The following is a 15,616-nucleotide window of genomic DNA, read 5'->3' as shown; positions in this document are numbered from 1 at the left end:
TAGGATTTTTTTATTTCACTTTATTTTAAAAAGCAAATTCAAGTCCTTAAGTTAGTAATGCTTTCACGTTAGCTGTATAAAAAAATGTATTTTACATCTCCCCATACTGCATACTACCACAGTACAGAAACGTTTCTCTTCCAAAGCACTCGTCACTTATAAAGTGAGAGGATGCCAGCTGCTGACTTTCACACGGGGCTCCAGTACTGATACAGAAGACGTCTCTCTCCTTGTGCTTGTAGCTGCAAACAGCCAAGTCAATGCTCTAGAACTTGTTCTGGAGAAAATCACAACAGACAGGGGCTCAGTGCAGACATAAGCAGCTCCATTTTATAAACGAAATTACGGCCCTCCATCTTGTTCCACTGAACCTCCTTGAATGGTCCACGCAGATGACTCCACTTGTTGTCTTGTAAAACGTCACTCTTCGGAAGGTCTTTGCATTGGTTCCGGGGAAACTGAACCATAATCTTGCTGCCACTCTCAGGTCCATTACGAACTATTGACGAAAGCAATAATCAGTACGCACACTTTGAAACTTATGAAGTGATGGAAAAACCACACTTCGTCTGTGAGCACAGAAACCTACCCAACAGCTTAGACAATCTCATTAACAAGGGTTTCAGGAGCTGGTCATGGTGGTGTACACCCCTAACCCCAGCACCTAGGAGGTACAGTCTGCAGGATCACGAGTTCAAGGCTAGTTTTGGCTACATAGTAAGTTCAAGGGCAGTGCTTCATTTCCAAAATACTAAATTTATTTATTAATTTATGCACGTATATGTATGTATGAATGCATGTGTGTATGTACATGTGGAAGTCAGAAGACAACTTCCAATTTGTTCCCTCTGACCACCATGTGGATCTTGGGCCCAAACTCAGGTCATCAGGCTTGGGGGCGAGTGCCTTACCTGCTACATCTTGTCAGACCTCCAAATGCTAAATTTTTACACAAACTCTAAGATGATTTAAGTATCTTTGAATTATTTGTCCTATAAAAATTAGACAAGAGGGGCTGGAGGGAGGGGATGGAGAGATGGCTCAGAGGTTGGGAGCGCTGACTGCTCTTCCGGAGGTCCTGAGTTCAATTCCCAGCAACCACATGGTGGCTTACAGCCATTTATAATGAGACCCGGGGACCCCTTCTGGCTTGCAGGCACACGTGGAAGGAATGCTATACACATAATAAATAAATAAATAAATAAATAAATATTTAAAAAAAATTAGACAAGATATGTCAGGTGTTGTGACCTATGCCTGCAATCCAAGCCCTCAAAGGCCTAGACAGGAGGACCAAGGCTGACCTAGGCTACAAAGCAAACTCAATACCAGGCTGAGCTATACAGAGTTTGAAGCCAGCCTAAACTCCATACAAGACCTGGTCTCCCAGAAAAAGAAATAAAGGAAGAACTCTTGGTTTCAAAGAAGTTTGAACTGATGCAGGGAGATTTAAAACATGGCCCTGTGAACTTACCAGTAGCCTCAGTTTAAGAACAGAAGCTTGCTTAGTAAGTTCTCGCACACCTTCCTCCCTTCCCTACACACACGTTCACTCCTGACTTGAGTAACAAATAATATCAGCAAACAGCAGTGTAAACACATTAGCTCATCACAGTCAGATGGCTTCAACTCATGTTTAGTTATTAAAGCGGAATGTTACAGAGTTACCTCCCATACCGAGCAGCGGAAAGTACCTGAAATAGCATAGTCACCACTTGGGGAGGCCACTGTGATGGCGGAGGCATTGCCGATGCTCTCTATGGGCCCGAGTCCCACGTGGTTACTGAAGCTGAGGACCTGCCAGCCCATGACCTTGGCAAGCTGCTGAACCGCGTGCACCTGGTGCTGTGACATCTGTGAACGAGAAGGTGTGACTCAAGCTTGGGCACACTCTCGTGATCTGATGGAATCAATCCTAAGTTTGCCTTAACCTCTGGCCCAAATCTGGGGAATTTTTCTGTGTGACATGACTCTAGAGGGGAGGGGAGGGCCCCACCTTCCATGGCACTGTCTCTCTGTGTCCACTGGCCTAGAGTGCAGACTCCATTAGCTTTCTGTGTTCTCTGGCTTCAGGTAATGGCAGCCATTTAAGCAGGGGTTACTAAATGCAGCCAGCAAAATGGTAAGGAACAGAGTGGGCCAGGTCTTGTCTTCCTGGTACTGCCCCTCTGAAGCTGGCTACATCAGTTGGGTATCATGACAAAAAAGCTACTCATTTGGTAAAGAGGATTGTTCTACGTCACAGCCCCCAGGGCCAGAAGACTACTGACCTCAGGTGACCACTGCATGCCACTCACAGGGTCAGCTGACCCTCTGTAAACAACATCCCACCTGTTCTTCCTTTCCACCCTGGTGGGATGCGCTCTGCCAGCAGCAGTAAAGGCAGCAGCAGCAGGACTTTCTGCACTGCTCTTCCACATGAGACCCCTTCCAAAATCAGAGACTAAACCGCCACACTTGTTACTATGGATAATGGCTGCTGTAGTTTGCATTTGTCTTCCTCTCCTTGGTTTCCTTGGGCTAATGCTTCCCCACTCCTGGAAAGGATCCATTTCCCAACAGTCGTGAGAGATTGCTGGCTACAGAACCGATGCTTCAGCGTATCACAAAGGGAGTGCAAATAAAATCAGGACGAGATGAACCCAAGTGCGTACTGGAAATAAACGACGGGGCAGAAACAATGGTTTCTTCTTCTGCAACCACTGCAGCGACTCCAAGCTCAGCTTGTTCGTCAAGCAGTTAATGCAACAAGGGAATTTAGGCTGCAAGTGTGGCCAGGCATGTGCTGCACACCTGCAATCCAAGCAACCAGGAGGCAGAGGCAGGGGGACCGCTGGGCTGAGTCACACTGAGATCCTATCTCAAAGAAATAAAACAACAAAAACTCTAACCAAATGCACAGTGTGCAATATACCTGAGACAGAAGGAAATCCTGCAGTTCTTGCTCCTGGTGAGACAACGTGATCACCCGCCCGTCTCTGTGCACCACGCGCACCTGCTCAACACCGATGTTCAATTGCAGTTGGATGGACCTGCAGACACACTCTAGTTTGTACAGCCCCAAGGACCTTTACATCATGTTGACAGCATGGACGAAGACAGCAGCAGTTCTGACAACCTACACTAACTTCTGTGGTACAGAGAGGAGGGTGGCTTCTTAGCCTCCACCAAATGAGATCCAAGGCAGCCTTCATCAGGCTATACCAGACACTAGCTCCATAGGAGGCTAGCTGGAGGACATCCCCAAGTGGCAGGATACATGGGGCTGGCTCTGACTCAAGAAGTGGCTAAGGGTTCTTGCAGCCAAGCCTGAGGACCTGAGTTCAATCCCACAAGGTGGCAGGAGAAAACCAATTTCCACAGACTGTCTGCCACCTCTATGCATGTACCATGCACGCACGACAACATGTAAAGCCTGCTCCCCTCAGTTCCTTCACGTTTTTTACCTTCTGTCCTTGGTCTCATGCTTGTTTATTGTTATTAAAACTGGCTACACTGAAGATTAGTACTGCACCAGATCTCCTACTCCTCCTTCACAGGGGACACAGTGGCCAGTTAGCAACTAAGCACTTGCAGAGCCTAGAGAGGGAGGGTCAGGTCTCTCAAACCAATGTGGGAAGGGTACAATTGCTCAGACCAACACAAAAGGCTGAAGCTATTCCTTTTAAATGCAATTTTAAAAGAAAGCCCAGGCTGGCCTTGACCTCACGGGACTCTTTCTGCCTCCCCCTCCCAAACTCTGGGATTACAGGTGTACACTACCACACCCAGCTTTATCATAAGGTGTTGGGGATCAAACTGAGACTATACTTCTTTTTGTTACAATGCTAGGAATGGAAACCAGGGTCTTGTACACGCCAAACAAGCATAATAGCAATACACCTTACCCAAGCACTGCCTAAGAATGCCAGGACAAGGACCGTGTCGCTCTTTCACAGACACACATGGTCAACTTGGTTGAGAGGCACAATCATCAACTAATGGATCAGAACCAAGGGCAGCCAAGTCAGAAGAGAAGTACAAACGCAAACTGCCCTGAGCAGACAATGCTGAGTGCCTGCTCGGATGGCCAAACTCACGCCTGACACCTAGACCTGCATAGCCTGTAGGCTTGGAGAAAGTCTCAGCAAGAGACGCATTTTCCACTTTAAAAGCTAGGCACGTTCGACACGTAGCCCAAAGGTTGCATGTGGCTAAGGATAGCTATGCATATGGCCTAGCACAAAACTGTAAATGAGATTTTATGTGGTTTTATGAAGATTTGTGTGTATATGCAACACATGTGTAAGCACCCTGGAGGTCAGAGGAGAATATAAGACTCCCTGGAGCTAGAGGTTCGGGCAGTTGTGAGCCACCTCATGTGGGGCTAGGAACAGAGCTCAGGTCCCCTGGAAGGGCCATCGCTCCAGCCCTTACCTCTTGTTTCTGCAAACACTTTGTCATGATATAATTATGGGAACCTTATGACAACTTGGCACTGCAGAGTCCTTGGGAAAGGCTCGGCAGCGCCTGGCATCCACTTGTGGGACTTCCTGGCGACACTCACTTGCATATTTGCTCATAACCTTGAGACGTGATCAAAACCTTCACACTAGACTCATAAACGTCGCTGATGTTTGACCAGTGGGCCTGGATCTGGGGGTCTTCAATGCGGCTTGCCAAGCTGTCAATGGTTGCAGCAGTTCTTCAAAAGGAAATTTAAAAAATTAAAAATCACCATATAAATGAAAGCACCAATTTTATAAAACCTAAAAAGTTTCACAGCGTGCCTGCTTTTTCATCAGACCCCCACTGGAAAGGTGAGGTTTCTGGAAGCCCTTGTATACACACTGCTGTGCTGTTCTCAGTTTGCACCGCGAGACACACTCACACCACCTCTCGCTATCCTGCTGGGCTGGTTCCTTACGACTCCACTCATCCTGTCCTGCTCGTGAAAGCTTACTGCCCCAGGACAAGACACTTCTCAGGTACTAATCTGTCACGCACCATTCACAGATACTAATGCCTGATCTCTGGCAACGAGTGACTGGGATACACCCAGACATGTTGTTATTAAAATCATAATCAAGGCAAACCAGAGCCTTGAGCCCAATCCAAACATCACCCACGAAGTCAGCGATGCCTGCTACACTGAAGTATCTAAACTGTGCATGTGGTCAAAAACATTATCATCTATTCTCCCTAACAGTGTGTTTGGCAGGCACTGGCTTTTGTTTTCTGTTTTATCTTGCTTTGAAGCAGTCTGTCCCTCTGTAGTCCCGGCTTGGCTGGAACACATTATTCTTTTGCCTCAGCCTCCTAAGTGCCAAGATTACAGTTGTGTGCCTTGTCTGGCTTTAGGTAAGCTCCATTACCTAAGAAAGCTTCCTTCCTTCCTTTCTGAATGAGAAAGGGTGGGTTAAGACACAGTCTCTTGTATCCAGGGCTGGCCTTGAATTCCTAACCCTCCTGCCTTTAGCTCTAAGTGGTCGGCTGGCAGGACTACGTACTACATGCAGCTTTGGAAACAGGGTAAGCATTTGCCCTGGGTCATACATAAATAATTGAGGGACAGCAAGGGGTGTAACTTCAGAGCCCAAACCCAGGAATAAAATTCTGAAGCAGCAATCCTTATCTTACACACAGTGCTTAAATCAAAGCATAAAGTATGTGCACCCACCAGGCCACTAAAGGCCCTTAGTTCTCATTGTCTGACCTAGTACTTTATCAGAAACGGAAAGGCGCTGAGGGCAAACAGAACACAGGAGACCAGCCCAAGAGGTATGTGCACACACACAACATTTGCTCTTAGCTTCCTTTCCTCTCCTGAACAATGCTACAAAATGCCTGCAGCAGACAGGTATACGAGGATGTTCTGCTCAGCAAATATCAACCAACTGGATGCAGCTCAGTGGCAGAGGCTTGCCTACCAAGTACTAGCACACACACACACACACACACACACACACACACACACACACACCAGCAAGTAACTGGGGAAATAAATCATGGAATACGTGTCTAATGTTATGTTATATAACTGCTAAAATATCTTAATGAAAGAAAAATGTATAAGACTAAGGATTAAAATGACTCTACATTTTTTTTGTTAAGGAAGAGAGGAGAGAGAAAGCTAGTGCACATGCCTACAGGAGAGGAGGCAGGAGGAAAGCAAGCCTGAGTCCAGCCTAAGGTGGAGGCCTGAGGTGTGAGCCCCTGCCTTACGGGGCTTTGAGGTGGGCTAGTGGGAGAGTACTGTCCAGCACTGCAAAAAAACAACAACAAGATTGGCTGGGCATGGTGGTACACCTTTAATCCCAGAATTCAGAAGACAGAAATAAGCAGAGTTCTATGAGTTCAACGCCAGCCTGGTCTACACAGCAAGTTCTAGTAGAGCCAGGGCTACACTGACCAAGATCCTGTCTCAACAGATAAACAAACAAACAAACAAACAAACAAATAAATAAGGAAAGAAAGACAGTGAAAGAGCGAAAGAGCAAAAGAGCGTGTGTGAGAGAGAGAAAGGTCACAATGATCTTATTCTCAGCCGCTTTCTCCCTGGGGAAACAAACTTTACGTACACTCAAAGTTAACACACATTAAAGGGAACAGGAAAATGATCCAATGGCACAGAAAACCAGTAACTTTCTTCATTCTTACCTGCTCCTTAGAAAAATATGCTTGGCTTGTTTAATTATTTTTTCCAGGAGTCCTTCTGTAGACTGTATTGAATTAATTTCATTTTTATCAAAAGCCTGAGGACCCGAAAGTCTCATTCTCTTGTGGCCAAAAGGAGCACTCGCTGGGTGAGGCATCACCACGGAACTCAAGGTCTGTTTATGAAACTGAAAAAAAAAAAAAAAGTCATTAAGAACCAGCACCTGGATCATAAGCAGGCCAAAAATGTTTAACCAAAGCTTGGCTCAAGTTTTTGGAAATAGAGCCAGGCAGTGGTGGCGCACACCTTTAATCCCAGCACTCGGGAGGCAGAGACAGGCGGATCTCTGTGAGTTCTAGGCTAACCTGGTCTATAGGAGCTTGTTCTAGGACAGGCTCCTTTTTGGAAATAATCAAATATAAAAAGTGATCTTGCTAGACATAGTAGCAATGCTTTTAATTTCAGTAGAGGGGCAGATGCCAGTCTGTCTACATAGGTTAGGTTGGTGCAGGCTAGCCAGGACTAGATCATCAGCATCTTCTCGGTACAGAGGTAAAGCACCGGAGTGGCCATGGGCAGGACGCATGTCTATAAAGAGGAGGGCTCCTCTGAGCTGCCATTTTTACCTTCAAAGTTTTAAATTAAAAAGCATTCTTCAGGGGCTGGAGAGATGGCTCAGCGGTTAAGAGCATTGCCTGCTCTTCCAAAGGTCCTGAGTTCAATTCCCAGCAACCACATGGCGGCTCACAGCCATCTGTAAAGAGGTCTGGCGCCCTCTTCTGGCCTTCAGGCATATAGACAGACAGAATATTGTATACATAATAAATAAATATTTTAAAAAAAAAGCATTCTTCACAAGTCTCATCTCATGACAGATAGTTCATCAACTGCCCTAGACTGTCTGGCAGACCCCAGAAACATATAATACTAGGATTAAAGTGACAGCATCACCCATGTTAAGCAAGTGTTCAACCCTGAGTGAAATCCTCAGTCTAAAAAATCTTTTTTTTTTTTTTTTAAATTATTATTATTATTTGAGACAGGCTTTCTCTGTGTTGCTTTGGAGCCTGTCCTGGAACTTGCTCTTGTAGACCAGGCTGGCCTCGAACTCACAGAAATCCACCTGCCTCTGCTTCCTGAGTGCTGGGATTAAAGGCGTACGCCACCACCGCCCAGCTTTGAAAAACCCTTTTAAAAAACACAGACTTGTATACCATTATTACCAACTGAACACCACGCTAGGATTTGGGGGTGGGGGTTGGGGTGGAAGGCTGGAATGTATTCGTCTATAAAAATTCTCAAAACAGGACATTTCTGGGCTGGAGAGATGGCTCAGAGGTTAAGAGCACTGGCAGCTCTTCCAGAGGTCCTGAGTTCAATTCCCAGCAACCACATGGTGGTCCACAACCATCTGTAATTAGATCTAGCGCCCTCTTCTGGCGTGTGGGCATACATGGAGGCAGAATGTTGTATACATAATAAATAAATCTTTAAAAAAAAAAAACCAGGACATTTCTGTACAGCTCAGGCCCCCAGACAAGAGCCACCCTTTCTCTGTCCAGTGGCACAAGCTTCCCATGGTAACTGCAGAACTTGCTGCATATCCCTAGCTCTACAAGACATCCTGGGAGCAAGGATCATGCACCGATTATCTCCGGATCCCCTGGCACATAGCAGATTCTCTCAAACCACTGCCGCCCATTACTGACTCCATGGGGGAGGCTTGTGCACCGCAGAGCCACACTTGAGTTACCTCTCTGATCAGCAGGTGCAAGTTGTGCTCCAGGACGTAGAGGTGATCCTCTGGACCCGGCTTCTCTGAAGCACACTTCTGGGACTTCTTATCATTTGAGGAGTGGCACAGGGAAATGGACAACTGCAAGCCTGTGTACAGAGAGGCAGGATAGATGCAGACAAGCCAAGAACTGGAGACCAGTTTCACAAAGGACAATCCTGTCAACTTGCCTCCTAAGTACCTCTACTCCAATGACCTCCCTTACTTAACCTGATAAACCCCACAGACTTAAGACAACTGTAGTTCCACAGACTGTAGCGTGGTGCTGCTCCTGAGCTGAAGACTGGGAAAATGCAGTTATTGTTTTTATAAGCACAGAATCTTAAGAACAAACTTTACTAGTTCTATTTCAACATGGAGTTAGTACCTGGTTTTATCAGGTTCTCTTCCCTGCTCCCAAAAGCGATAGGGGAAAAACTGCTCATGTCTAACCTGAAACCACTGGTTCTCAACCTTCCTGATGCTCTGACTCTTTGCTACAGTTCCTCATGCTGTGGTGACCCCAACCATATAATTATTTTGTTGCTATGTCGTAACTGTAATTTTGCTACTGTTATGAGTTGCAACAAAAATACTTGATATGTAACCCCAAAGGAGTCATGAGAGCCACTGCCTAAACCAAGTGTATAGCTAATGACAACTGATTTCTAGGTTAAGCCTGGTTGCTTCTGAACAGAAAACTCTTTTCTACAAATTAGGAAGATTCAAAGTGGTACCTCATTTAGAAAAGGCAGTATCCTTCAAAGGAAATGCCATCTGACAGCAGCTACTGCTGTCTGAAGCCACAGCACCACATGGTTTTAACACCCTGTGAAAGGCCAAGGTGCCACCCCCGGGACAGAGAACAGAGGCCCACGGCTTTGCTGGCCACCATGATGCCCAGCACACCCGCACCACAAGGTCCTGTTTGCAGGCCTCAGCAGGCTGCCTGCTTACTTGGGAATGGCTGAGAGATGATCTGGTTTTTCACCACAATGTGAGGGATCTGAGACTTAATCTGAACGGCTTCCCGAGAAAGCTGTGCAAAAATTTCTTTACAAAGAAGAACATTTTGTGCTGCTTCTAACTTCGTCTGCCAATGTGGAGAACCTGAAAGAAAGAGAGAGGCATGTATAATCTCAATGTCCAGCCAGATTACATACACAGTGGCACAAATGATAACCTGACTTCATAATCAAAGGCTCAGAATACTGGTACAGTCTTTTCTCGAACATAAAATTGCATTAAAATTTTTTGACAATTTGACAGATGCAAACAGACTTTTCATTTTCACCACTGTCTCTCTTATCCCTTCCTTTCCGGCTCTAACTCTTCTTCCAGAGTCCCCATCTTTGTGTGTGTGTGTGTGTGTGTGTGTGTGTGTGTGTGTGTGAGAGAGAGAGAGAGAGAGAGAGAGAGAGAGAGAGTGTGTGTCTATTTCGAGGAGGGGAAGAGAGAGAGAGAGAGAGAGAGAGAGAGAGAGAGAGAGAGAGAGAGAGAGAGAAAGAGAGAGAGGTTGTGACTTTTGTGAGCATGTGATGAGAGGGACAGAGAGAGAGTGTGTGTGTGTTTGTGACTGTTGTGAGCATGTGATGAGATTATTTACAGGAATGAGACTGAGATTACTGAGCATGACATTATTTACAGGAACAAAGTCAACTAATCAATGGCTGTTATACAGGGCAAGAGGTTCCTGCGTACACAGATAAGCACTGGAGAAGCCAGAAAAAGCAGACACACAGGCTTATCTCTTCAAAGGAAGGATGTTTACCTGTCTTCCTGCAGAATACTGTGATCCTTTGCTGTCTGCAGAGCCTCACCCGCATCCCCCAGAATTTATGTTTTGTTTATCCCAGACCCTTTCCCTATCTTAAGCATTGTTTCTGAGTCTATTAATCCTATCCTTATGAGAATGTCACTTGTACTTTAGATCAGTCTAAGTGACTTCAACATTATCTTAGGACCAGGCCAAATCCTGACTCCATGGGCCTTATATTCACCCCATCCGTTCTCCCTAGACCCTAAGCCTTGAGCATGTTTCCAGTCAACAGCACCCATCTTCACGGATGAAGCCAGACGTACTCTATAAAGAGCTTTGGTGTCAATTTACGTCGCAAGCTTTGCTGTACTCACAGCACCGAGTTAACTGTTATCAGAAACCTCAAAACTGTGCTGTGCTTAAATATGGCTAAAATAAACAACCCGGTGTCAGACTCTAGAAGTCTGAACCAAATTTACTTCACTTGAGTAGTTTTGCTGCTGGCTATAAAGCCTGCAGCTCCCCCCTCCCCTGTATTATACCACCGAGGAATGAGGAAAACGATACATCTTGCCTAGGAATCACGAGATGCCTACAGTCCCTCAGTAACGGTATGGGGCTTCACTAGCCCATCGACCATCCTTGGTGAAATGGTGAGGGTCTAGTCTTGTACAAGTCTGCAGCAGGTACCCACGGGCACAGAGAGCAGGTGTGTGAGGCTGTGTCCCACCCTGACGACACTGCTTCACAGCACCCTCCCTACATCTGGTTCCTACATCTTCATCTCCACTTTCCTGACAGTCCCTGAGCCTTGATGGGAGGAAGATCTTACTTCTGTCACACAGAGACAACTAGGGCAGTTCAGTCTACAAAGACACAGCCACTCACTAGAGGTCTGTTTCTAAGTTATAACAGGTACGCTTCTAGAAGCAGGCATGGCACTTCATGCCTGCAGCTAGCACAGAGGCGGAGATGATCTTAAAAAGCCAAAACTGATGACGGTTCTTTGAGAAACCCGTATCCGTGCTCTGGGGTGTCTTTCTGAGAACCCCTCCTTCTCTCAGCCCTCAGTGCTAAAATATCTTTCATGAGGCCAACTCTGCCTTTAAACCGTCCTTCCTACTGTTTTCACACCGAACGTCTCTTTCCCTCTGCTCTCTTTGGCTTACTGACTATGTGAGTACAGAAGGAGGTTAGAGGCCATGACATACCTGGTTTGGACTTGGGCAATGGTCTCTTGAACAGGTTTACTGTGCCAAGATCACCAATGTCTGGAGCCTGTTTTTGAATAGAAACCTAGACAACATGAAAAACATTAGCAAAGTTGCCTCAGGGCAATTGGCAAGAAATGACTGGAAAAAGCCTCCCTCGGTACCTTGATGTATGCAGACCCCTCCAAATCACTAGGAATCTGGACGTCCAGGGGACAGTAATCTTCTGGGATCTTTTTATCCAAATCAATGTCTGTGTTCTTAATCACTTCAAAGGTGCCATGATGGGGAAAGAGAGACCCTAATTGGGTATTAAAGATTAAAATAATTAACACAGCACATTAACTTAATGTCAAGCATAACACATCACTAAAGCATGAATTCCTTCCACATGCACATGTCAACAGAAAGGAGGCCCTAGTGAGCTAAACCAAAAAAGGAAGAAGAGAGGTGGAGGCAGTTTCAGGTCAGGCCAGCCTGGCCCACAGAGTGAAGTCTGGGCCAGTCAGAGCTATACAAGGAGTCTGTGTGTCAGGTAAAAGCAACAACAAATGATGCTAAGCACGGGCGCCATCCTGCACCTGTCCCAAAGGCAGCGCTGTCATCTGACCTTCCCAGGCCGCACACTGTGTTCTAAGAACATGCCCCTCTGAGCTCCATCCTTAGATCTGAACTCAGCATCGAAAGACAGACCATCAGTGCTTACAGCACTATTTCCAGCCAGTTCCTCTACTGCTGACACACCTCTGTCTGTGCAGGTCAGAAGTCTAAGTAATTGCTACATCATGAGTACATGCTTGGGTCCAATGCCTGTCTACAAGGGAGGGCATTCAGGATCTTCTTGCAGTGAAAGAATGCAACTATATTCTTCCATAACATCAAAGGACCACCCCAAGGAGAAATTAACTATTTGTCCATAACTGCTTTAGGAGAAAGAACTTACAATGCCTAAAACCAGAAAGCACCGACTCATCTTGTAGCGGAACTCATTTCAGTGCGGGGCACTGACCTAACTCACTGTGTGTTGATAACAGCTGTGCCTGACTCTAGCACAGGGGGCCTCGTCCATTTCTACCACTGTTCTCAAGCAGCCCAGCAGGAACGCTTGGCCATCTCCAGTGAGCTCTGAACTCTCTCTTAAATATATCTAAAAGGTTTTCAAACTGATGGGAGGTTGTTTATTATAGGACTGTAAGAATGGTCTGTGTGGGGTTTTTAAGATAGGATCTCAAGTAGGCAAAGCTAGCCTTGAACTCCTGACCCTCCACCTCAGCCTTCAAGTGTTGGGACTCCAGGTGTTCCACAGCAGGTCCTGGCAAGCAAGTTTTGGGTCACAGGTAAAGAAATTAAATAGCATTGTACAACATGGAGCTCAGCAATGATCACGACAGGAGACTGGGAGACATCACAGTTCACCAAACCCTCTGCTCACACAAAGCAGTTTCTACGGTCAGATGTCTGTACCCGCGCTTCTGTAGCTCAGGTCGCCCAGGATCTTGTCTCCAACTTTCCTCAGTTTCCAGTGCTGCCGTAGCCTCAAGAGCTCAGAGTTGAAGTCTCGCTGGAGCTTGTTTTCCTGGTTCTCTGTCACGGACTTGGTCAGTCTTTCCGCCCCCTTGAGAAGGATTTGAGCTGCTCCGGCCAGGGACTTCTTCTTAGAGATCAGCTGCAGGGTCTGCGGACTCTGCCAAAACAAAACAACCCGGCATGGTTTCTGCCCAAAGCTGGAATGTATTAGTTCAGATAACCATAAAACCGCCTGTCCTCTCAACCAGGAAATGTGTAACTAAAGCAAACAAACAGCGAGGAAGAAGGATGACAGTCGGCACGGGCCCACCATGCAAGCCCCAACACCCACGTAAACCCCAGCACAGCCACACACACCTACACCCAGGAAGCCCCAGGGAGGAGGTCAATTCTGGAGGCATGCTGGCCAGTCCATCTAGCCAACCCATGAACTTTACCTTCAGAAAGAGAAGCTGACTCAAAACTATGATTCTGAGAGCAATTGAGGAAGACGCCCAAAGTAATGTCCTCTAACCCTTCCACACGTGTGCACACACACACATACACACAGAGCCTGTCCTTTAACTTTTCCACACGTGTGCGCACACACATACATACAAAGAAAGCCTGTTCTCTAACCCTTCCACACATGTACACACACACGATACACACACAGAAGAAAGCAGGTGGGTGGGGAAGTGACATATACCAAACCTTTGAGAAAAACTTTTCCCTTGCAAAACCTTTTTTAAAACAGAAGTAACCTGCTTCTTGACAAACTTACAAAAAGACCTAAGTCAAACCACCACCTAAGTGGTGAAATGCTAGAAATGCTAGAAACTCGCACTTAGCAATACACAGCAGGGGCACACCTAGGCCAGGGTGCTGCGCTTCTTCATCCCAGCTCTTGCCCACTTCATAACATCCTATGGCACATTAAATCCCAAACCCCCGCCTAGATATAATCTATGCACAGAAACCACCACCTACAGGGCACACATCAATGCCAGCTTATAGTAGTCGGCATATGACCAAGCAGGCGCCTCCCGTGAACACACTTTAAACTCACCACAGCCCACTAACATGCTTGTGGAATTGTGACTGGTGTCAGGCCCACAGCACACGCCAGCTACACCCACTGACCTCAGACTGTGTTTGCCACAATGACCAGCTGTGTGCTTTATGGAAGAGCTACACTTCCAAATGGCAAGTCTAGTAGGTGCAAGTTTTCTGACCGTAGGAGCACATCAGAAAACAAAGCAAAAAATGTGTACATTCCATAAAAAGGCCAGTCTTCAACGACCATAATGCTCTGAATAGTCCCAACCTCAACTGACCTCATAAGTCCGCTAAGCTGGGTCAGGCTGGCCTAGTATTTGGATGGGAGAAGCCACATCATTCTGTTCCTTCTTCAAGGAGCCTGACTCAAGGATGCTCTCATCTGGGAAGTGCTGGTTCGGTCTTACATCTTCACCTGGACTTAGTTTTTCTCTTTCTTACCATTACTTTATTATGTGAGCATGTAAGTCTGAGCTTATGAAGAGGTCAGAGGGTGTCAGGTCTCCTGCCGCTGGAGCTGGAGGCGGCTGTGAGCTGCCCGACATGGGTGCTAAGCACTGATCTCCAGCAACAATATGCGCTCTTCATCCTTCAGTCAGCTCTCTAACTCACGCATTTAATTTTTCAAGAGAAGAAAAGGGAGACAATGCACACAACCAGCTGCTGGTGCTGAACCCCAAGAGAGGCTGTCTGGCTGGAGGCCACACCTACCTGTTTGGGAGGAAGAGCATCCTGAGAGACGGGGTCCAGCGTCATGAACTTTTTGTCCCTGACAATACTGAGGACATCATAGAGAACACACATCTCGGTGAGGGCACTTCGCAAATTGTTCCTTACTGAGTCCCAAGGCCACAGAGAAGGTTGGAATTTCACCAGCCCTGAAAAACAGAAAGGAAAAACAGAAACACGTGTGTACTGGTTACACAGAATAAGAGAAGCTCATTTAGAGGTTTAAACATAGTAAAAGGGGCGCTGGAGAGATAGCTCAGCAATTAAGAGCACTGGCTGCTCTTCTAGAGGACCCAGGTTCAATTCCCAGCACCCGCATGGCAGCTCACAACTGTCTGGAACTCCAGTTCCAGAAGCTCTGACACCTTCACATCAATGCACATAAAATGAATTTAAATAATTATTTTAAAAAGTATGAAAAGCAGAAGCAAAGTTTTCTTCCCAAGTGCTCGTTTCATCTCCTCACTACCCTGTCTTGAGCTGTTAGCATTTAACACAGCACTCCTTCTAGGGAACAATAAACACGGTCTAACTTCCACAGGCCAGATCTGTCCTTATAGCTTAGGTAGGCACTCAAATCTTTTTAAACCTAGGGCTTCACTCACGACAGACAAACACTGAACTATATCCCCAGTACTTTTAAAATAACCTGCTTCCTTCCAGCATTAGAGCTTGAATAACAATAGTGGGTTTCTAAACAGCAAAAAAAACCAGGCACAGCCCCGAATGGTCTACAACACCAGCACTCCTACTGGCTGCAAGAGCATAGTTTCCTTTTAATCAATTACATGCTCGTTTTACAGAATTCAAGCTAAAAGCATCAGGGAGTGAAAGTTCAAGTTTCCCTTTATTCCCAGGCCTGACTCTCCTCCCTTCTGAGGCATACCACTCTTTTTTTTTTAAAAAATATTTATTTATTTATTATGTATACAATATTCTGT

At 46.2% G+C, this 15,616-nt stretch overlaps 1 protein-coding gene across 1 annotated transcript in view; it reads right to left on the bottom strand.

The window, feature by feature from the left end:
- The window catches only part of Med17 (mediator complex subunit 17), a 20,734-nt gene continuing 5,118 nt past the window's right edge, over positions 1 to 15,616 (bottom strand). The window contains exons 2-12 of the mRNA XM_050120625.1: positions 14,658 to 14,884; positions 12,846 to 13,065; positions 11,546 to 11,682; positions 11,382 to 11,466; positions 9,369 to 9,521; positions 8,391 to 8,521; positions 6,640 to 6,824; positions 4,547 to 4,684; positions 2,915 to 3,032; positions 1,695 to 1,854; positions 1 to 499 (exon numbers count right to left, since the gene is read on the bottom strand). Coding sequence (XP_049976582.1) covers positions 288 to 499; positions 1,695 to 1,854; positions 2,915 to 3,032; positions 4,547 to 4,684; positions 6,640 to 6,824; positions 8,391 to 8,521; positions 9,369 to 9,521; positions 11,382 to 11,466; positions 11,546 to 11,682; positions 12,846 to 13,065; positions 14,658 to 14,884 — 1,766 coding nt within the window. The 3' untranslated portion in view covers positions 1 to 287. The remainder of the gene's footprint in view (positions 500 to 1,694; positions 1,855 to 2,914; positions 3,033 to 4,546; positions 4,685 to 6,639; positions 6,825 to 8,390; positions 8,522 to 9,368; positions 9,522 to 11,381; positions 11,467 to 11,545; positions 11,683 to 12,845; positions 13,066 to 14,657; positions 14,885 to 15,616) is intronic.

The sequence above is a fragment of the Alexandromys fortis genome, unplaced genomic scaffold, assembly GCF_014885135.2.
Source record: "Alexandromys fortis isolate MF-2015 unplaced genomic scaffold, M_Fortis_MF-2015_v1.1 scaffold_171, whole genome shotgun sequence".
NCBI lineage: Eukaryota > Metazoa > Chordata > Mammalia > Rodentia > Cricetidae > Alexandromys > Alexandromys fortis.
This window is presented reverse-complemented; position numbering and strand designations above follow the sequence as displayed.